The sequence below is a fragment of the Phyllobates terribilis genome, unplaced genomic scaffold (genome assembly GCF_046119375.1).
Source record: "Phyllobates terribilis strain yellow unplaced genomic scaffold, ASM4611937v1 Scaffold_12__6_contigs__length_324123572, whole genome shotgun sequence".
In the NCBI taxonomy this organism is placed as follows: Eukaryota; Metazoa; Chordata; class Amphibia; order Anura; family Dendrobatidae; genus Phyllobates; species Phyllobates terribilis.
In genome coordinates, this window is record NW_027362772.1 from 287,966,619 (window position 1) to 287,989,830 (window position 23,212).

Consider the following 23,212-nt stretch of genomic DNA (forward strand, 5'->3'; position numbering starts at 1 on the left):
CGCCTAGAAAATGTTGTCTGGCGCCTAGAAAATGTTGCCTGGTGCTCACTGTCGGGGCCCTGGCCGCTTCCTCGGCACCTGTTCAGGGACGCAGGCGCTGCTTGATTGCCGGCACTTCCCCCAGACATGGCCGCACGCTGTCCGGCTGTGTCTGCTAGTAATGACACGGCAGGGTCGACGGCACTGCACCTTTAATTGTGCTTGTGTGTCGCTCCTGCCGCGTCATTACTAGCAGACACAGCCGCACAGCGCGCGGCCATGTCTGGGGAGTGCCGGCAATCAAACACCGTCGGAGCGGAGGTCCTGCACAGATGGGCGGGAGGGGCCCGGACCGCAAGTGGGCCCCTCTGATGTTCCAGGGCCATGAAGTCTGTGACACGCCGGGGGCCCTGCACTGCCCCATACCCGAGGAGCTGCTGGACAGGACACTGGACCGGGGACAGGTGAGTGAGGCTTCCCCAATCCCCATATTAAAAATATTAGTAATGGGTCTGTGTGAGTGCATGTATGTGAATGTCAGTGTATATATATTTGTCTGTTTTATCTATGTGTATGTCTGTATGTGTACATATGTCTGCGTACCGTGTGTGCGCACGCATATGTCTGCGTACCGTGTGTGCGCACGCATATGTCTGCGTACCGTGTGTGCGCACGCATATGTCTGCGTACCGTGTGTGCGCACGCATATGTCTGCGTACCGTGTGTGCGCACGCATATGTCTGCGTACCGTGTGCGCACGCATATGTCTGCGTACCGTGTGTGCGCACGCATATGTCTGCGTACCGTGTGCGCGCACGCATATGTCTGCGTACCGTGTGTGCGTGCATATGTCTGCGTACCGTGTGTGCGTGCATATGTCTGCGTACCGTGTGCGCGCACGCATATGTCTGCGTACCGTGTGTGCGTGTGCATATGTCTGCGTACCGTGTGTGCGTGTGCATATGTCTGCGTATGTGAAGGATGAGGGGGCAGGCTGGGCCATGTGTAATAAATATATATATTTATTTATATATATTTATTTCTCCGCCGTATCTCTGCATCATGAATCGTGTATGTGTTAAAAGGGCCCACTGAGACTCTTTCGCCCGGGGCCCAGAAAAACCTGGAGCCGGCCCTGGGGGGGGGAAGGATCGCTGTGGCCGGGGGCCCGTTCTCAACTCCCGCTACCTGTGTAAGTACATACAAAGGCCGTGCTCCCCGGGGAGACGCCGTGTGTGAGGGGGTCTATATGTACAGTTTGTCAACAAAAAAAATTCTGGCTCCTAAATTTTTTGGCTGGCTCCTAGAGTCTGAACAACTTTGTCGACCCCTGCTATATATAACTATAATATAGATTTTAGAATAAATTTATAAAATATATATTATAAGAGATATGCATTATGTAATATATATTAGAGAAATTAGATTATATATCTCTCTCTATCACACATACATTACATATAATATATACATCTCTATTATAATATCTATATATTTTATACAATTATATATAGTCTAATAATGTTTATACATAATATAAAAAAAAAATACATAAAACAAAAACACATTTTCAGGTCATTTTTACCCCACAAATAGCGTAATGGAATTTTATTTATTTTTTTCACTGCACTTGGATTTTTTTCCAATTTTTCAGTACATTACATGGGTAAAATGAATGGTGTCATACTAAACTACAACTTGACCAGCATAAAAAAAATAATTAAATTATTATATGTGATAGTCAGGCCCCTGGGGCGTCACGTTACACCTTTAGCCATTATGGTGGTCAGCAGAGATGGGCTGCTGATTGGAGGAGGTGCAGGACGAGAGTATGGGGGTCTGACCGCCACGGATTTGGACGCAACAAGGGGATCCGATCATGTGATAAAAATAAGCAAGTGACAGCGTAAAAAGGTTTAATACAAGGGGAAAAACGTCATAAGATCAAGAAGATTATCTCTTCCCTGTTTAGTTTTTAGAAATGTATGTATATTGTCCAGCTCTACCAAGGGGTGTACAAGATTAAGAAACAAAAGGGTAGTTTATTTTTTTTCAGAAATGGCGCCATTCTTGCTCATGGCTTTGTCTGGTATTGAATCTGATAACTGAAAGTGATGGAATAGAAATCATTGCCCTTGGACTATTAGTACGTAGCGCACAGGACTTACATTGTTCTGGGTTTTACCGCAGCAAAATATGCACCAAATTGTGCAAATTATTGTGCGGATTCCTTTGCGGCAATGCTGCAGATTTTCCGCTCTACAATTCCAGATTGAAAGTCTGCATCGTACATTGTCCGGCTGTGAGCTGAAAATCTGTAGGTCAATTTCCGCACCATTTACTTTTGTAAAATGTCGCCCACAATGCCAGTAAGGTGACACACAGCAGATTTTAGCCCTGCAAAAGCGTCTGTAAAATCCGCAGCCCGACCGTCCCGTGTGCACATATTCCCAGTTAGTAATAAATGTGTCATGGCCGAGCTTCTACGTCACGTTTATTCCACAGCACAATAACTCCTATGCTACAAAATATTTCTTAGGAAGGAGACGCTTGTAAAGTTGCATGCGACTCAAACACCTTTGTACATGTCCTCCAATCCAAAGAGAAGAATTACCAACGCTCAATATCCATATTTTTATCTATTTATATAAAAAAGTCATATTGCACATATGAAATCGCAGAAGAGTAAACCATTCCTTATTCCTATAGTATATCATGAGGCGGAGTATCTTAGTCTTCGTCAGAACTTTCCGAGCTCTCGTCTTTGGCCACCTTCCAGTTGGTCCTCCGGCTTTTCCTGGCCTCCATTTCGGAGTCTTTTTTCGACTTGGCTCTCCGGTGATGTTTCCTGCTGGATTTTTCAGTCCTTCGTTCCTTATGTTCCTGTGTATGGTGATCCTCGGAGCCGCTCATCTCGTTGCTTGAGGTGTCGCTGTCCTGTCCGGACGAGGACGGCTGCTTTTTTGAGGTCTTTTTCAGAGTTTTCTTCTTGCGCTTGGATTTCTTTGCTTTCTTTTCTGCGTGGTTGGAGCTGTCGCTGTCGCTCGAGGGCTCGGTGCTGTCCTCCTGCTCTTTTTTCCTTTTCTTCAACTTTTTGTGCGATCGTTTCTTCTGTTTTTTCTTGTGAGTTTTTTTTGACCGTTTGCGTTTATGGGTTTCTTGCTCTTTCTGCCCTTTGCGTCTGGGTTTCTTGTCTCCGTTGGTTGTTCTTTTGCTTCCCCCTTCCTCTTCATCACTGCCAAAAGAAGCACAAGTCAATACCTTCCAATACTGGTACCGGCACTTTTGATCCCCCTCCCGGGATGTATCTGTATTGTGATTTCCGCTGCAATTTTACCCTTGATGACAACCCATAACATAAATTGACAAGTTGTGGATATGAAACCCACAGCTCCGCTCAATTTATGCTTTGGATTTTTTCCACATGAAAATCTCATCCACAATAATGATATTGTAATCCACTGGAAAATCAACAACATATCAGTCTCATGACTGACTGGTCTCCCGTATACATGCAGGCAGGGAGAAACCTGTCACTCCAGAGGAGAAGCCGCCGAGGACCAAACTTTCTGACTAGTCACCTGTGCAGCTCAGTCCCTGGCGGCTTTTTAAGTATTTTTTCCTTGAAATGCCGCAACGATTCAGAGTCAAACACACCTGGCTGAGATTGTGCAATCGGTGTCGTCACGTTGCCCATGGAGAAAAAAAAAAGAAAACCAAGGGGTGACAGCATGAATGACAAATAAGTAATGGGCGGCTTATTTTTTCTCTCCGTTGGCTCAGGGATGTCAAACTGCAATGTCCCCTGTCCTTCCACTACGTTACTCCTCCATAAAAGTCATAGTAAACTTTAAGAACTTATATCATACCTGTCTGTGTCAAATTCATCCGGGTACAGCTCCTTGTAACCGCTATGGCCCCACCTGGAAAAAGTAAGAATATGATAGTTTACTGTAAGAATAAAAAAAAAATGCAAAAAGTTTTAGTGTAGAAAAAAAAAAAAAAGGCAATGAGATTATGTAGCATCCAAAATGATAACCTGATTGCCAATGCAACTGTTACATCAGAAGCCACTGACACAGACGGCTGCGCAAACATCTCCTGCTGCCAATATTACCAGGAAATAAACTTACAGCTTGTGAAATATTTTATACATTTCTACGCTGGATTACAAAGGGGGAAACACTCACCGGTCAGCGATGCTGGACTCGCATTCGTAGTACTTTTTGGTCAGGGCTCGCACGCTCAGCGCGTTTGGTCTCGGAGTCACTTCTTCTGCGGTCGCCTTTCTCGCAACTTCTTTGCCTCCTTCAGCATCAAAACCATCAGATCTCATGCGGCTCCTAAAATTAAATAGTTTGGTATAATTACTGCAATTTAATTTTTTCAATGCATACAAGGTGGACCACTACACCGGACACGACACCAATGACGCACAAGCCGAAGGAAGGAAGGAAGGATTTCTGCAAGCGGATCCTCCAGTGTGTGACAATTTCAGGAGAGGGAAACACACATGTATACGGCATATGTCAAGCCCAAAATGCTTTGACTGATAAGGATGTGTTCCCACAAATACAGTAGATTTAGATGCCTTTTTGCTTGCAGCTTAAAGAGAACCTGTCAGGTCCAATAACAATATTAACGCACAGATGCAGGTTAATAAAGTTATGAAGGCGACCAGCCGCCGGCACTGAAAGTTTATTTCAGCTTTATTTTTAAAAACTTTATTCCTCCCGGCTTTCAGTCATAGAGGCGTGCCTGTGCGGCTTCAATCACTCTGAGGCTGTAATCACGCCCTGGCATATTGACTGACAGCAGTACAGAGCCGGGGCGTGCTTACAGCCACCGCTCACTATGTTATGAGCGGTGAGTGAGAGCCGGCGGCCGCGCCTCCCCGACTGAGAGCTGGTGGCTTCTGGGAGGAATAAAGTTAATTCTCACCCAGAACCCGCTTTTTCAGTACGACATCTGTGCACCTCCATAATGCTATTAACTCTATTTTTTTTTATATACACCAGTACAGGGAAGGATGATTTCTGAAATAAAGTTTTACTCCAGTGACTGCTGGCCCCACAAGTGCACTGTAGGCAGACCCTAGATCTGACGTTCCGGTCTCTGCATCGAGCATCTCCCAGCTCCTCTGCGGTTGATTGATGGCTCTTGATTTGATATGACAGCAGGGGAGTGATAACTACAGAGACCAGAATTACACCTCGGCACTAGGATCTGCCTCCAGTGCACAAGCGAAAGGACGCTGGAGTCAACTGCTTTACAAAAGTAATGCTGCCAGTAATCTGATGAGAACGTCCTTCATAAATAGTAATTACCATGATGACGAAGGGAGACACCTACCTGTTATCAATGAACTCCTCCGGATATAGCTCCTTATAGCCATTGTGATCCCATCTGTACAGGAGAGAAGCACAGTCATAACCACACAGAAATAATACAGATTACACCAGGATGCTCAGTGAGCAAAAGAAAAGATGTTCACACGAAATCCTTGGAAGCCAGAGATGCCAAGAAACGTTCACATTGCATTTGGGCCACACGTCGGTGGCTCAGTCTGACGCCCTGAAAATGGGACATAGGTGAAACCTCAGACGGGGTCATTCACTTTAATGAGGCAGATGGAGCAACTTTGGCCTCTGTTTTAGGCATAAAGTAAAAATTAAATATTTTATCAAGATTATTTACATAGCAGGTTATTTACTCTTTTTTTTTTGCACTGGAGCAATAAAAAAATTATCTGACCACCTTGAATTTTGTAATTTTTTTTTAAAGTCACTACATTGCATAGATGATCAATATCTGGTCGGTGGGGTCTGACACTTGGCTCCCCCACTTATCAGCTGCAGCGGTGGTTGGATGTACGCAGTGTAGAGAGCCAGACCAGCACAGTGCCGTACACTGCGTAGTGGCCGTACACTGGTAATGCAGCTCAAAGCACATTCACTCCAAAGGATGTTGAGGTACAACACCACTGCACCGAGAGTAGAAACTACAGTGTACGGAGCTGTGCTATATACACCATGAACATCCAGGAGCAACGGGAGATGATAACAGGCGACCCAGGGGCTGAAGCAAGGCTTCCTGGGAACAGCCAAACTCCCGCCGATCTGATATTGAAGACTCCAAAGGATCATCCATCAATATTTACGTCCTGGACACCATCGATGGGGATCCAGGTCTTTAGACCCCCCAATAATTGCTCAAAAGACCTTTTAGAAGAGACAGGAGCGCACACACAGCGGAGTACGGATGCAGTACAAAGTCATAGGCTTCGGTCTCCAGAGCCATGCATTTCTAATAGGCGTTTTGATCAGACTTTGGGGAGAAGGGGGGCGGTAGTTCAGGACCCGGACCTCCACGGTAATCTACTCAGAATTAAGTCGCCTAAAACATCATTAAAAATACACAAAAGATTTAGGTACTGCTCTATGAATGCGCCCTGCCCAATACTGTCTATAGCTGACCTATTAACATCCGGTGACACGCGTCTCCGCTTCGTCCTATCATCTTCCGTCTGCTTCTCCATTTCCCGAATCTTCCACATCTCCGTTTCTTCTTGGATCTAAATACAGTAAACATGTACGTTATCAGATCTTGTATTTTATTGCGGTCTCATCGTTCCTAAGGAAGGAAGAAAAGCTAACGGGAGCGCACCAACAAAAGATGGTGGGTACAATCCAATGGTCCGTGTATTCACCACAGACGCAGACCCTGTACGAGGCATCCAGCTGTAGGACAACCCCTTACTGGCGTGTCCTGCCATCTGGCAAGTGTCAGGATGTGCTGACAGGCCTGGGGGATTAGCAGCATAGTGTACATGGGGGGGGTGCAGTGAGGCCTCCGAGCGCCTTAGTACACAGCTATGTCGCACAGACCTGTGACCCCGCCGGGCACGTGGTCCTCGCCTGTTCCTGTCTGCATCCAGTTTCGTATTTTGTAACTCGCCTGTTCCGGACACAGAGTTACAGTTATTGGTGCAGCATTATGTGGGGTGGACGGGATCCCTCACCTTGTTATGTGCGTCTGTGTGCCGGATAACATTTCTCAGCAGAACTTTTCCAAGCGGCACTCGGGACATGCCAGAACCTAAGAAACGCACATTGTAACTAGAGACGTTACATCCGTTCTGCAGCCGGACGCGTATCCCCCCCCTCCATTCCTCACACACCGGGGGCGGTCACTTATCCCCCCCCTCCATTCCTCACACCGGGGGCGGTCACTTATCCCCCCCCTCCATTCCTCACACCGGGGGCGGTCACTTATCCCCCCCCTCCATTCCTCACACCGGGGGCGGTCACTTATCCCCCCCTCCTCCATTCCTCACACCGGGGGCGGTCACTTATCCCCCCCCCCTCCATTCCTCACACCGGGGGCGGTCACTTATGCCCCCCCCCTCCATTCCTCACACCGGGGGCGGTCACTTATCCCCCCCCCCTCCATTCCTCACACCGGGGGCGGTCACTTATCCCCCCCCACTCCATTCCTCACACCGGGGGCGGTCACTTATCCCCCCCCACTCCATTCCTCACACCGGGGGCGGTCACTTATCCCCCCCCCTCCATTCCTCACACCGGGGTTGGTCACTTACCCCCCCCCCCCCTCCATTCCTCACACCGGGGTTGGTCACTTACCCCCCCCCCTCCATTCCTCACACCGGGGTTGGTCACTTACCCCCCCCCCCCTCCATTCCTCACACCGGGGGCGGTCACTTACCCCCCCCCCCCTCCATTCCTCACACCGGGGGCGGTCACTTACCCCTCCCCCCATCTCCATTCCTCACACCGGGGCTGGTCACTTACCCCTCCCCCCATCTCCATTCCTCACACCGGGGCTGGTCACTTATCCACCCCCCCTCCATTCTTTACACCGGGGCCGGTCCCGTATCCCTCCAACCACATACCGTGGCCAATCACGTATCCCCCCAACACGCACACATACCGTGGCCGATCACGTACCCCCCCCCACACGCACATACCGTGTCGATCACGTATCCCCACCCCCACACATACCGTGGCCGATCACGTATTCCCCCACACACACACATACCGTGCCGATCACGTATCCCCCCCCCAACACGCACACATACCGTGGCCGATCATGTATCCCCCCCCACACACGCGCACACACATACCGTGGCCGATCACGTATCCCCCCCCACATACCGTGGCCGATCACGTATCCCCCCCCACACACATACCGTGGCAATCACGCATCCCCCCCACACATACCGTGGCCGATCACGTATCCCCCCCACACACACACATACCGTGCCGATCACGTATTCCCCCCCACACACACATACCGTGGCCGATCACGTATCCCCCCCACACATACCGTGGCCGATCACGTATCCCCCCCCACACATACCGTGGCCGATCACGTATCCCCCCCACACATACCGTGGCCGATCACGTATCCCCCCCACACATACCGTGGCCGATCACGTATCCCCCCCCACACATACCGTGGCCGATCACGTATTCCCCCCACACACACACACATACCGTGGCCAATCACGTATCCCCACCCCCACACATACCGTGCCCGATCACGTATTCCCCCCACACACACACATACCGTGCCGATCACGTATCCCCCACACACACATACCGTGGCGAATCACGTATCCCCCCAACACGCACACATACCGTGCCGATCACGTACCCCCCCCACACGCACATACCGTGTCGATCACGTATCCCCCCCACACGCACATACCGTGTCGATCACGTATCCCCCCCACACACATACCGTGGCCGATCATGTATCCCCCCCCACACACGCGCACACATACCGTGGCCGATCACGTATCCCCCCCCACACATACCGTGGCCGATCACGTATCCCCCCCACACATACCGTGGCCGATCACGTATCCCCCCCCCATACATACCGTGGCCGATCACGTATCCCCCCCCATACATACCGTGGCCGATCACGTATCCCCCCCCACACATACCGTGGCCGATCACGTATCCCCCCCCACACATACCGTGGCCGATCACGTATCCCCCCCACACATACCGTGGCCGATCACGTATTCCCCCCCCCACACACACATACCGTGGCCAATCACGCATTCCCCCCCCCACACGCACACATACCGTGGCCGATCACGTATCCCCACCCCCACACATACCGTGGCCGATCACGTATTCCCCCACACACACACATACCGTGCCGATCACGTATCCCCCACACACACATACCGTGGCGAATCACGTATCCCCCCAACACGCACACATACCGTGCCGATCACGTACCCCCCCCCACACGCACATACCGTGTCGATCACGTATCCCCCCCACACACATACCGTGGCCGATCACGTATCCCCCCCAACACGCACACATACCGTGGCCGATCATGTATCCCCCCCCACACACGCGCACACATACCGTGGCCGATCACGTATCCCCCCCCACACATACCGTGGCCGATCACGTATTCCCCCCCACACACACATACCGTGGCAATCACGCATCCCCCCCACACATACCGTGGCCGATCACGTATCCCCCCCCACACATACCGTGGCCGATCACGTATCCCCCCCCACACACACATACCGTGGCGAATCACGTATCCCCCCAACACGCACACATACCGTGCCGATCACGTACCCCCCCCCACACGCACATACCGTGTCGATCACGTATCCCCCCCACACACATACTGTGGCCGATCACGTATCCCCCCCCCAACACGCACACATACCGTGGCCGATCATGTATCCCCCCAACACACGCGCACACACATACCGTGGCCGATCACGTATCCCCCCCCCACATACCGTGGCCGATCACGTATCCCCCCCACACACATACCGTGGCAATCACGCATCCCCCCCACACATACCGTGGCCGATCACGTATCCCCCCCACACACACACATACCGTGCCGATCACGTATTCCCCCCCACACACACATACCGTGGCCGATCACGTATCCCCCCCACACATACCGTGGCCGATCACGTATCCCCCCCCACACATACCGTGGCCGATCACGTATCCCCCCCACACATACCGTGGCCGATCACGTATCCCCCCCCCACACATACCGTGGCCGATCACGTATTCCCCCCACACACACACACATACCGTGGCCAATCACGTATCCCCACCCCCACACATACCGTGCCCGATCACGTATTCCCCCCACACACACACATACCGTGCCGATCACGTATCCCCCACACACACACACATACCGTGGCGAATCACGTATCCCCCCAACACGCACACATACCGTGCCGATCACGTACCCCCCCCACACGCACATACCGTGTCGATCACGTATCCCCCCCACACACATACCGTGGCCGATCACGTATCCCCCCCAACACGCACACATACCGTGGCCGATCATGTATCCCCCCCCACACACGCGCACACATACCGTGGCCGATCACGTATCCCCCCCCACACATACCGTGGCCGATCACGTATTCCCCCCCACACACACATACCGTGGCAATCACGCATCCCCCCCACACATACCGTGGCCGATCACGTATCCCCCCCCACACATACCGTGGCCGATCACGTATCCCCCCCCACACATACCGTGGCCGATCACGTATCCCCCCACACATACCGTGGCCGATCACGTATTCCCCCCACACATACCGTGGCCGATCACGTATTCCCCCCACACATACCGTGGCCGATCACGTATTCCCCCCACACATACCGTGGCCGATCACGTATCCCCCCTCACATACCGTGGCCGATCACGTATCCCCCCCCACACATACCGTGGCCGATCACGTATCCCCCCCCCCACACATACCGTGGCCGATCACGTATCCCCCCCCCCACACATACCGTGGCCGATCACGTATCCCCCCCCCCACACATACCGTGGCCGATCACGTATCCCCCCCCCCCACACATACCGTGGCCGATCACGTATCCCCCCCACACATACCGTGGCCGATCACGTATCCCCCCCCCCACACATACCGTGGCCGATCACGTATCCCCCCCACACATACCGTGGCCGATCACGTATCCCCCCCCCCCACACATACCGTGGCCGATCACGTATCCCCCCCACACATACCGTGGCCGATCACGTATCCCCCCCCACACATACCGTGGCCGATCACGTATCCCCCCCACACATACCGTGGCCGATCACGTATCCCCCCCCACACATACCGTGGCCGATCACGTATCCCCCCCCACACATACCGTGGCCGATCACGTATCCCCCCCACACATACCGTGGCCGATCACGTATCCCCCCCCACACATACCGTGGCCGATCACGTATCCCCCCCCCACACATACCGTGGCCGATCACGTATCCCCCCCCCACACATACCGTGGCCGATCACGTATCCCCCTCCACACATACCGTGGCCGATCACGTATTCCCCCCACACACACACCGTGGCCAATCACGCATTCCCCCCCCCCCACACATACCGTGGCCGATCACGTATCCCCACCCCCACACATACCGTGGCCGATCACGCATTCCCCCCACACAACCACATACCGTGGCCGATCACGTATCCAGACACACACAAATATCACTCACCCCCCCATACAGATGTATCAGGTATGACAGCCCCTCATACACGTATGACCCCGGGGTGATCACACAGCAGTTACATCCTATCCCCGCCCCGTACACAGATCACTCTGCTCCACATCCCAGCGCGGCTCAGTCCCGGTGACATCCGCTGGCGGCGCTGTACACAGACTGTCACTATGACAGGGCCGCAGTCTCCCCACCTCAGGCCCCCGGTGTCGGCGCTTCCCGTTCTTTCCGGAAATACCTCCCAGCGGCCACTGCACAGATCCGGGAGCGGAACCTGTTGTGTGAAGCTCCAGTTGTAACGGGGAATAATTAACGGATGCACCGCGTTCTAGTTTCCATAGAAACCCCAGCGTCTCTGCTGTCTCTCGGACGAAGCGCGTGAGTATAACTGCCCGCCGTCACACCGGCTGTAATCCGCCTCCTCATCGCGCACATCTATACACGGCGCAGAGTTTATCATTATAACACCTGTCGGCGGCGCAAAAAGTTCCGTTACCGGCGCCAGCGGCCTCACGTGACCATGCGGCTGTGCCTAAGCGGCGGTCACGTGACGGCCTGATGACGTCAGCGGCAGTTTAGGCGGGAAACTGACAAGAAGGACATGGCGCATTTCCTAAAAGACCTTCCATCATATAATGAGAGAAATTTTACCAGATTTCAGGCGGAAACGTCGTGTAAATCCTCAGACATGCGGCTGTCAGCGCACCTGCCCACCACAGAGAGCGCGTCCCCACAGACCATAGTGGCGGACCAGACTCACATCCTGCTGCGCTACCTGCAGCTGCAAGGGGCGAAAACCGCCAAGAAAAGAAGCCAGAACCGCGAGGAGACGGGGGAGACGTCTGCAAAAGTGCCCAAGATGGCGCCAACCAAGAGCCAAGAGATGGAGCAAGACCCGTAACCCTCCGACAATGGCCGGACCCCACGTGCGGACCAGTCGCAGGGACCCCAGAATGGCGGCATATCTGACCACGATGACGGCTCCTGCGCTACATCCGAGACTTGTAATCACCTCGCCAAGAGCATCAAGGGGTTAAGTTAGAAAGAAAAAACTTGTTGTCGCCTCTTTGATTCCTCACTGACAATCGAGCGAAAACACTCGACACCGATCAGATTTCTCACAGATTACATGAAAGTAGCAAAAGAAATAAAAATGTTCCCTCGTCCAATTCACAAGGATCTCGCCGTCCCCCAGTATGATGGATTCTTTGAGGCCCAGAAAGGGTTAAAAGTGATAAAAGCTGACGCCCCACAGTATAGGGGCCCCGCAGCTCCTCCACTTGCACTGTGGCTGCTCATGCAGTGACACCCTGCTGTATAGGGGCCCCACAGCTCATGCAGTGACACCCTGCTGTATAGGGGCCCCACAGCTCATGCAGTGACACCCTGCTGTATAGGGGCCCCACAGCTCATGCAGTGACACCCTGCTGTATAGGGGCCCCACAGCTCATGTAATGACACCCCTCAGTATAGGGGCTCTGTGGCTGCTCATGCAGTGACACCCTGCTGTATAGGGGCCCCACAGCTCATGCAGTGATGTCCTGCATTATAGGGGCCCCACAGCTCATGCAGTGACACCCTGCTGTATAGGTGCCCGCAGCGCCTCCACTTGCTCTGTGGCTGCTTGTGCAAGGACGCCCCGCTGTATAAGGGGCCCCGCATCTCATGTAGTGACACCCCGCTGTATAGGGGCTCTGTGGCTGCTCATGCAGTGATGTCCTCCGGTATAGGGGCCCCACAGCTCATGCAGTGACACCCTGCTGTATAAGTGCCCGCAGCGCCTCCACTTGCTCTGTGGCTGCTCATGCAATGACGCCCCGCCCTGATGCTAGTGTGACCCGCAGCTGATCTGTGCATTGTGGTCGGATCTCAGACCAATTGATACAGACATCTGAATGCGCCCTTAGTATCACATTCTGCAGCCGTAATCCTCTTGAGGGTATGTGCACGCGTTGAGAATTTGCAGCAGAAATTTCTTCTGCAAATACTCATCTGTTAGCAGGAAAAACGCCTGTTTTTGACCCGTTTTTGCAATTTTTTTTTCTCCCCATTCATTTGCAAAAAACACTGAAAGACGACGTTCTGCAGATTTGAAACTTCTGTGAATCTGCTAGGAAAAAAATAAGCGGCTTATACATGGGATTTAGGAAATCTCATTCATTTTGCAGCGTTTTTGGTGGAGAAATTTCTGCTGCAAATACTCAATGTTTGCACATACCCTTAAAAGCTACGTTTCTGCGAGGAAGGTCCCATGATACATGATTTATTGGAGCATGCCACGTTTTAAATTTTACTGGATTCTTTGAATCCATAAGAAATAATACAAGCTTCTGTAGATCTCTATATGAAAACAAGTGCATGGCGTTACAGTGTACTCCATAGATTATAGACAAGTCATTTACTTTTGATGTAGTGTTGCTGAGTAAAATAACTTTTATTCTGTGTGAAAATTTGGTCACAAGTGTCCAGTGGGCGGTTCCAAAGCCAGAAAAGTGCTCTGGCTCCCATCAGTAAACTTTCCTCATTGCCTACTACTTAGAGTTGATTGATGGGATTTCTCTGCTGGACACATTGTGCCAGTGCTGAGCGATATTAGTCAATCGACACCACGTCACTCACACTCCTCATCATTGAAATTGCAGCACCAAGAAGGAAAAATCGTGGATTGCAGTGCAATCACTGTCTTCCTTCTCCTCCGCTAATAGTGTGGGCAGGAAAGTCCAAGCATTTACACTGTTGTTATTATACCGGTCAGGACTTGTCTACATTTTACTTCTGTTTTCCATTTCTTCATTTGACATTATCTCTTTTTTTTTCTCTATTAGAGAACACAGGCCACAGCTCTTCTGCCAGAAATCAAAATGGACACGAATATGAGCCCAGACCAGCTGTTATCTCAAGTCAACCAGTTCTGGAGCATGCTGGACGACATGGCCGAGAGCAACCCGCAGAGCTACCAGAAGTTCATACAGCGACATGTGGAGGAAGGGAAGGAGTTCATGGCACCCCCCGAACCACACTGGTGTCTTCAGACGAAAATACCGGTACTATTCTATTCATTACAATTTGTGACTTCATTAGATTGGCTTAATGCCATAGCATTAGACACAGTGTTAGGACACTGCCCCACTATCAGTATTTGGTCAGTATTTTTTCTCAGGAGTGGGATCCAAAACCAGGAGTGGGTGATAAATGCAGAATTGGTGACTTGTTTCTATTCTACCTTTTCTCTGATTGTTCCTCATCTGGTTTTGGCTCCTACTCTCCAGAGAAAAAATACTGACCAAATACTGATAGTGGGGCCCTGGCCTTAAAGTGAGGCCTCTTAGTGCTGGGACTTGCTGACATGTGTTGGCACCAGCAGATAGGTGAATGGACACAGTACATGGTGATTTATATACGGGTACTGAATTTATGTAAGCTAAGCTTGTCTCACTAGTTGCACGTCTGTTATATAGTCTGTGGTCAGATCACAATACTCAGCCTGACTGACAGTTCACCTTACCTGAGCTTTACCTGAGCTAACTACATTATATATGAAGCAGTTGTCAGGTCAGGAGGTTCGCAAGTTGGGCCAGGCATTGCAATCTGAGCCAAGGCTTTAGATCTGTTCCCTGTCACGTTACTGCTCATTCGAAGGTGGTCGAGGCTTTATGGTCTGTTGGATATTTAACTTCTATTCCCAAAGCTGCCACTTCGCATTTGGTTTGTACGTTTGCCTAGTTCTTCAGATTTCTCATCATGGCACCTACTGATGCTAATATGATGTGTAAGGTCTTGTAGGCCGCTGTGTGCTAGGTGGTCTGCACTGATAGTTTTTGGTACTGCCCACCCACTGAAACGGCCCTAGGATTTCCTATGGTACTGAGTCCCCTGATGCTTTTAACAGGAAAATTTGATTTTTTTTTCCTTAGGCCACGGCCCCACTATCAGTATTTGGTCAGTATTCGGTCAGTATTTTTCTCAGGAGTGGGAGCCAAAACCAGGTGAGGAACAATCAGAGAAAAGGTATAATAGAAACAAGTCCCCAATTCTGCATTTATCACCCACTCCTGGTTTTGGCTCCCATTCCTGAGAAAAAATACTGACCGAATACTGATAGTGGGGCCGAGGCCTAAAAGTAAAATCCTTGTCTCATTGAATATATTGGAGGACACAGATCCCACCTTGTTCCTTTTTGTCATTGTCTTGGAGGTAGTTCAGGTTGCCTTTGGTCATCATTCTCTTTCCGGGGTTAGGCTCCTCTTGGTTTTTAGTTGTTACAGATCATGTTTTAGCTCTTGTACTGCTTATGGCACTAAACAGAGCTGCCTAATGTTTGAGGAGAGGCTGTAACCCGCCGTCTAACACTTTTGGCAGGGGACCCTTGGTCCTCTGTCTCCAAATGTATTGAATGAGAAGGGATTTTACTGTCAGTACAAAAACCAATTTTCCCAATAGAGGGGACATCTTACTAATCCTAATATGCATAGACTGATATATTCACATTATTAAACAATATTTGAACTACTTGTGTATTGAAGTTTTTCATTAACTATACGTATAGGATCCAGACGAACGATTGTTATTTATTAACATTTGTGGATGGAGAAGGATCCCGGCTCCTGAATCGGATGGACATCCTGTGCCCCTCGTAGCTGGGGAATTGGTGGACCTGACGGATGGAGCAGGTGAGAGCACCAAAATGATTTCTGCCAATCCGGAACTGGCAAAGAAACAGAAAATTGTTATTATATATTTTCTACACAGGAATGTAAAAAGATGGACATGAGTGATTGAATGAAAGTTGAAATCTGTAATCAGACGCTTTTATTAAAAACCTAAGAGAATGAAGTGACTAAGAAAAAAATAAGATTGCAGCCCGAGCAGGGTCATCCAGATTTAAAGGGAAACTCCACCCTTTGTCTGCTGTTTCATTCATGGCCCTAGTATGAACTATGGTGTGTGGAGCAGCCAGGTGTCTCCTGACCCAAACTCAATATATGAGGCTGTCAAGTTCGGGTCAGGAGATCCGTGGCCAATCCGGACATCGCTGTCTGTACTCCGACCTTGACTGTCCAATGTGCAAAACCGACCTTATAATGAATGGCCACATATGCAATGGTGTTGTGCAGATATTGGTGACCCCGGTGGGTCACACATTGCGCAAACTGCAGGGGGAAAAAGAGGTGGGATCCCAGTGCTGTTCACTTCTGATTGGGAGGTGAGTGGTGTCTGGACATGTGTACGACTTACATTGCACCTGTTATAGTCAGTGGGGTCTGGTGGGAACCGCTGCTGTCCATTATGTGAAGGATCCAGCACTTCCATCATTGTCATTTCTTTCTACTCCTGTTACGGAGTGTAAAGCACCTGCACAGATACCGTCAGACATGATGTTCTTTACCTGTTGTAATGCTTGGATGACGGATGGGGGGGGTCACGTAACTGATGCCGTGTTTAGTCGATTTCCTGTAACCCTATGATGGGTTACACAGGCTTTACAATTTCTTGGTGCATGGACAAGGGGCTATAGCATGAGTATAACCCAGATATTGAAGCAGAATTTTAAATAAATGTATATTAGAAAATGGTTTTGTTTCTTATTCTAGAAACTAAATAAGAAAAAACCTCCATTTATCTTCCTTTGGTGACTGTAGTTCTGCAGATATGCAATTGTGTAGTAACTACGTGTGACGTTTTCTTCTCTGCCAGTAATTAGCATTGCCTACAGCCCAGAAGTCCTGAAGAAAGCTGATGAAGACCTGGTAGAACAGGACCAGCTCATCCGCCTAGCAATGAAGTACATAGAGCAGCAGCTCCGTGTCGTCCTCAGCCATTCTTACCGCATCGCTCCATTCAAGCTGAAAGGTGCCATCCAGCAGATGAGGAACAGCTTAGAATTAAAAGGAAAAAAGCCGAAAAAGACAAAAGGGAAAACTGAAGCAGGTGAATGATTGTGTTCTAATAATATATTTCGGTTGAGTTCACACATTGCATATTTGGTGTGTTTTTTTTTTTGCAATTTTCACCCTAATGTCCCAAACATATCCTCCATGTGTGGATGAGATTTCTTGGCATGCTTTACTTAGTCGGTACTGCATTATACTGCATTTTTTTTGCACGCAAGTTCCAGTTGCTGTGATTCAGTATGAACCTTCATTCCAAAGGATAGAAAATAATTCCTGGTTATGTGATGGACAGGGAAATAGTTGCAGTACAGATAGCAGAGCTGCGTCATATGACAAGCCACGTACTTGTGTGATCATTACATGACCCACCCCTTATTCATTGGAAGTAGGATAATGTTGAATGATGGTAAGCAAAGATCTTGAGGAATTCAAAAATTGTTATTATGCAAAGAATATAATTATTTTCTGAAACCATAATACTTCTTTCATTTTCTTCATCGAGAGGTGAGTGGAATTGGTGACCTCACGTCTGTTACCAGAAGTTATCGTGCACCTGTCCCAGTCTCATAATTGGGATGTTTGCATGGTACCTGACAATTGTCCACCTGTCCCAGTGGATTGTAGTAGACATCACCAGCCCTGCTCACCCCCAATACAGAAGTATACAGACCTGGAGTAGCCCTTTAAAGGGGTCCTGCAGTGATCATGACAGAGAGCACAAACTGCTCATAGGACAACAAACATACAGGTCATACACCCCTATGTCAGCATTGCAGAGAGTCATAATCGGCGTGTTAATAAAGTTCAACCCAAAATCCACAGCTCTTTCATCTGAATTGAGCTTTTTTTTTTTTTTTTTGGCATCAATAAAATACCCAACTGAAGGAAAGATTATGGGACTTAGACCAATGGCCCCACTATCAGTATTTGGTCAGTATTTTTTCTCAGGAGTGGGTGATAAATACAGAATTGGTGACTTGTTTCTATTATACCTTTCCTCTGATTGTTCCTCACCTGGTTTTGTCTCCCACTCCTGAGAAAAATACTGACCAAATACTGATAGTGGGGCCGTGGCCTTATGTGTGAAACAGAGGACAAAATACATTTCAGGCTCCAGCCTGCCAAAGGGGTTAATAGTTTGTTGTTTTTTTTATTAATCTACTGCAGTGTATTTTGTTTTTAGCTAATGATTGGTTCAGATTATTAATAATGGTTTTACCCCTCAGTCCCGGACAGATCATTACTGGAACAACTAAGAAACATTGCCTTGAAAGAAGAAGAGAAACCTAAACCATCCATAGAGAGGATGACTGAGAGCACGACTAAGCCGAAAGTAGGCCTGATAGAAGTGATCTCTAGCACAGAGCTGCGCGAGGAGGACCTGCCGCCCCCTCCACAGTGTGACCTGCCGCCCCCTCCACAGTATGACCTGACTGTAATTAAGGACAAGTCTTGGAAAACACAGAAACTAATTCTGACGGCACAGCTACAAGGGGTGCACTGTGTCTCCAGCTGTGATCTAAGTGTATCTAAGGTAAGAGGATCGAGGTGCTGACAAGGAGCGTCAAGAAGTGCATCACTTGGGGCAGACAGACAGCCTTATTTCTCTGCGAGGATCGTGCACTGGCCGGCCTGGCCTCGCCTCTCTCCTGCCACCTGAGCATGATAGTGTGATGTATTTCTGTGCAGCTGTCACGCTCAGGTCAGGAGGTGACGGTCAGTCCAAGGATTGCGATGTGATCCTCATATGTGAAATACGGCCGGGCGTCTGTCTGCACCCTTATTTGATAAATCTGTTGCATCAATCACAGGCAATAGCATGCACATAGGGAAAATTCTGTTACTTCTTCTATGGTAGGGTCTGAGGTGGAGAAGAGACGCAACTTTTTTTTTTTTCTTTATTTGTGATTAAAAAAAAAATTACTGAAAAAAATGTCATTTTGGTCAGGTGAGCAATAAAATAAAAAAGTTCTGAAAGTTGAAAGGCAGAGAGGCAAAAAAGAAAATTGTCTGATTATTAAGAGATTATAGTATATATTAGATCAGTGTTTCTCAACTCCAGTCCTCAAGACCCACCAGCAGGCCATGTTTTCAGGATTTCCTTAGTATTGCTCAGGTGATGGGTTTATTGCCTGTGCAATACGAAGGAAATCCTGAAAACATGGCCTGTTGGTGGGTCTTGAGGACTGGAGTTGAGAAACACTGTATTAGATGATGAAGCACTCGCTCACCAATATACATTTGCTTTTTTTTTTTTTAAAAAAAATTCAGCAAGTATAGTATTTTTCCAATAGCATTGTCTAGGAAAAATAGCCATAAAAGATATCAATGTTTAACCCAAAAAAATAAAAAAACAAAACCTGACATTGAAAGTTTTTTAAATGCAGGTAAAGAAAAGCCACAGAAAAATGCTGTGTAAAAGAGGCCTAGATGTGAGCCCAAATTCACAGGCCAGTTTACATGTCCAACATTCATGGTCTGAGTACAGACCGAAGGTCTCCTGATCAGGACTCAACAGCTCCATTTGGGTCAGAGGATGCAGAGCCAAGTCCTCACATTAAGGCCACGGCCCCACTATCAGTATTCGGTCAGTATTTTTTCTCAGGAGTGGGAGCCAAAACCAGGAGGGGAACAATCAGAGAAAAGGTATAATAGGAACCAGTCACCAATTCTGTATTTATCACCCACTCCTGAGAAAAAATACTGATAGTGGGGCCGTGGCCTCAGGTCCAGACTTAGGCTGATTTACACATCCGGCGTTCACAGACTAAGTGAAGTTGGTTCAGAAATTGTTTTATAGGGAATATTTGTATTCACTAATATTGACAGATCCGGGCATTAAAAGAGAATCTAACACAAGGTCAAAAGTGGCCATTGTTTTGCTCTTATTTTATTCTCATGACTTCCCTGAGTTTTCAGATATTTTTTTTAATGTGCTTCATAATTTTTACTGTGGATTACTAAATCTGACAATTAAATTCCTTTTACGTTTTAGGATGACTTGCTACTTGAAGTCCCGGGAAAATACAGATTGTGCTTAGATCTTCCCGTGCTGATAAATGAAGATACGGTCACTGCAAAGTACAACAAAGCAAACAGCAGCCTCACCGTCTCCATGTCTGTACTATAGCTGCACTTTTGGACAAATCTGCAGTCTGATGCCAGGACCATGGCCTAGTAACCCACAGGCTGTGGAGTGGGAATGTCTTCCATTTGTTCACAGCTTCTGTGCAGTGTTCTGGCCTGAATGTAGAGTTCAGCACCTGTGTCACCCTGTGATTTTATTTTCTACAATTAGTTTAGTACCACATATTCTCTACAGCAATGAGCAGATCACACCCAATTGCAAAACCCTAAATCGATAAATCCAAAACGGCACAGTAGATGTGAAGACGACAGAGCTGTGGCTGTATGTTCAGGAGCCTGGACGCATTTACACTGGAAGGTTTGCTGATAGTCGTTCTGCCTAAGCAAGCTACGAATCAGCCGACAAATGAGCAGAGCGGTCGTCTTTCATCAGGTGAAATGATTATTAAGCCTTCTGAAAAATCAATGTTCTTAACAGTAGGTTGTCCTGTGTCAACATGCTGCTGATAATGGTATTTTATGAGCACAAAATGATTGCGTTCATGTTCTCTGTGCATGAAGGTGCTGTCAGCCTGTCTGAACGACTTGCATTGGTGCAATCAGCTAGCATTTAACAGCTAAAATCTTTAACGGTAAATGTGTCCTTAGGTCGTGTTCACATGCTGTTTGTAATGCGACTTTCCAAAAATGTTGTTAAATTGTAGCTATATTTCCATGCTATCGGAATATCAGTGCAAACAACAATGCAAATGCATTGGGTGAACACAGCCCCGATAGAAAATCATAGCTACGGGGGAATGTTCAAAGCCACAATATGTCTCTTTCTGCAGCATAATTTACACCCTTTTAATGCAGGGGGGTGAAATCTGCAGGAAATTGTGAATTTCACTACAGATTATACTCTGTGGATTTTCTAGTGTTAGATGTAACCTGGGGCTGTGGTTACACAATGCATTTGCATTGTTTTTTTTGTACTGATATTAGAGCATAGAAAAATTGCTATAATTTTTTCCCTGTCCCGTGTGCACAAACTTTAATGAATCTGTTTCTAAAGTGTGAACATGACGGGCAGTTTCCATCTGTATTATTTGTTTGATATAAAGTTATTGCACAAATTCCTCTCAACAGTGTCATTATTTGAGGTTACAGAAGTAAGTGGACACACTCCGCTATTACTGTAGAGCTTATTTTTGGGGTGTGTTTATTTTACTAATTTCAGAATTTATTCTCTTGTATCCACTCTTTATTGTAGCTCCGGTAACTAAATGTGAATCCAGGTCATCAATAGCAAATCAGTGGGAGTCCGGAGCCCCCACCGAGCAGCTGTTAGACCATATTATTGTGCAACTGCCGAATAACTTAAAGGTACCAGATTTCTAGAGAAACATCTTAAGGAATCAACCCCTGTCAAAGTGTAGCATCTTCTGCCCGGTTCTGCAGCACACTTTTGTATTTTTGATAGAGGTGGTGCTGCAGTAGCTAGCAAGGACCAGCAGAGGCCGCTACACTTTTAATGGTCAGCTAAGCTCAGCTTTGTTCAGTGTTTACATCCACCAAAGCAAACAGCAGCTGATCGGTGGGAGCATCGGGCGTTGGCCCCCCCATTGATCTGCTATTGACTTAGCCATGGAATAGGTTATCATCAATAGCGTACGCCCGGACAATCTTTCACTTTGTAAAAAGGAAAAATAGAATTAGACTTACCGGTAATTCGGTTTCTAATAACCCTCCACGACAGCACCAAAGGAGGATGTCACCCCACCCTAATAGGGACAGGAAACACAAAGGTCAAATAGCCCCTCCCTCATGTGGTTTTTTTTTATAAAGGACCACACAAGTATGGATGCTTCAAATTATATTTATTCTTATTCAAATTAAATGATTGGCTAACCAACCCTGGGAGGGAATTACCAGTGCTGTCGTGGAGGGTTATTAGAAACCGAATTACCGGTAAGTCTAATTCTATTTTCTCCAATAACCCCCCCACGACAGCACCAAAGGAGGAGTACCAAAGACTCATGCTCAGGGAGGGACAATGGCCTGAAGCACTTTCCGCCCAAAGGCCAAGTCCTTAATGGACATTAAATTAAGTTTGCGTGTTTGGTGAAGGTATGGACCGAGGACCATGTAGCTGCTCTACATATCTGCTCGAGGGAAGCGTTAGCCTTCTCTGCCCAGGAGACGGACATGGTTCTAGTAGAGTATGCCTTCAGCTTTTCTGCTGGTGAGATATCCCGGATCTGATATGACTCCACAATTACCTTCTTGATCCAAGTAGCGATGGTAACTTTTGAGACTCTTTCCTCTGTTTTGACCAGATGGGTGAATGAAGAGGTTCTGATCCTTCCTCCAGGCCTCTGTCTTTTGGAGGTAGTGAAGAAAGACCCGTCTTACATCCAAAGAATGGAATTCTTCTTCTCTTTTATTTTTTTGGGTTCTGACAGGAGGAGGGCAGAATTATCTCCTGTGATCTATGAAAGTCTGAGACCACTTTTGGTAAGAAAGATGGAGCCAGTTGTAGAATAATCCTATCATCCAGGATTCTCAAATACGGGTCATTCACTGAGAAGGCCTGGATTTCTCCCACTCTCCTGGCAGTGGTAATTGCTACTAGAAAAGTTGTTTTCCAGGCTAACTTATCCAGCTCTATTGAGGCCAAAGGTTCAAAAGGTGGTAGTATCAGACCTTTA

General features: G+C 48.4%; 2 protein-coding genes and 1 pseudogene across 6 annotated transcripts; 2 read left to right on the top strand and 1 right to left on the bottom strand.

The window, feature by feature from the left end:
* Nucleotides 1-1,557: 1,557 nt before the first annotated feature.
* Nucleotides 1,558-11,871, bottom strand: NKAPD1 (NKAP domain containing 1). 5 transcript variants are annotated; one of them, XM_073657117.1, is made up of 7 exons: nt 11,739-11,871; nt 7,001-7,077; nt 6,456-6,553; nt 5,332-5,385; nt 4,170-4,322; nt 3,849-3,902; nt 1,558-3,214 (listed from the first exon to the last, which is right to left on the bottom strand). In XM_073657117.1, the coding sequence occupies exons 2-7, from the start codon at nt 7,067-7,069 to the stop codon at nt 2,710-2,712; spliced, it is 933 nt and encodes a 310-aa protein (XP_073513218.1). In that variant the 5' UTR covers nt 7,070-7,077; nt 11,739-11,871; the 3' UTR covers nt 1,558-2,709. The 5 variants fall into 5 exon arrangements, with proteins under 5 accessions (XP_073513218.1, XP_073513220.1, XP_073513222.1 ...); XM_073657119.1 differs by having other exon boundaries at nt 11,783-11,856; XM_073657121.1 differs by having other exon boundaries at nt 11,636-11,792.
* Nucleotides 11,624-21,575, top strand: PIH1D2 (PIH1 domain containing 2). The gene is made up of 6 exons (XM_073657116.1): nt 11,624-11,922; nt 14,370-14,588; nt 16,091-16,214; nt 17,239-17,472; nt 18,662-18,969; nt 20,431-21,575. The coding sequence occupies exons 2-6, from the start codon at nt 14,406-14,408 to the stop codon at nt 20,563-20,565; spliced, it is 984 nt and encodes a 327-aa protein (XP_073513217.1). The 5' UTR covers nt 11,624-11,922; nt 14,370-14,405; the 3' UTR covers nt 20,566-21,575.
* Nucleotides 12,146-12,445, top strand: LOC141171808 (DET1- and DDB1-associated protein 1 pseudogene; annotated as a pseudogene).
* Nucleotides 21,576-23,212: the final 1,637 nt, after the last annotated feature.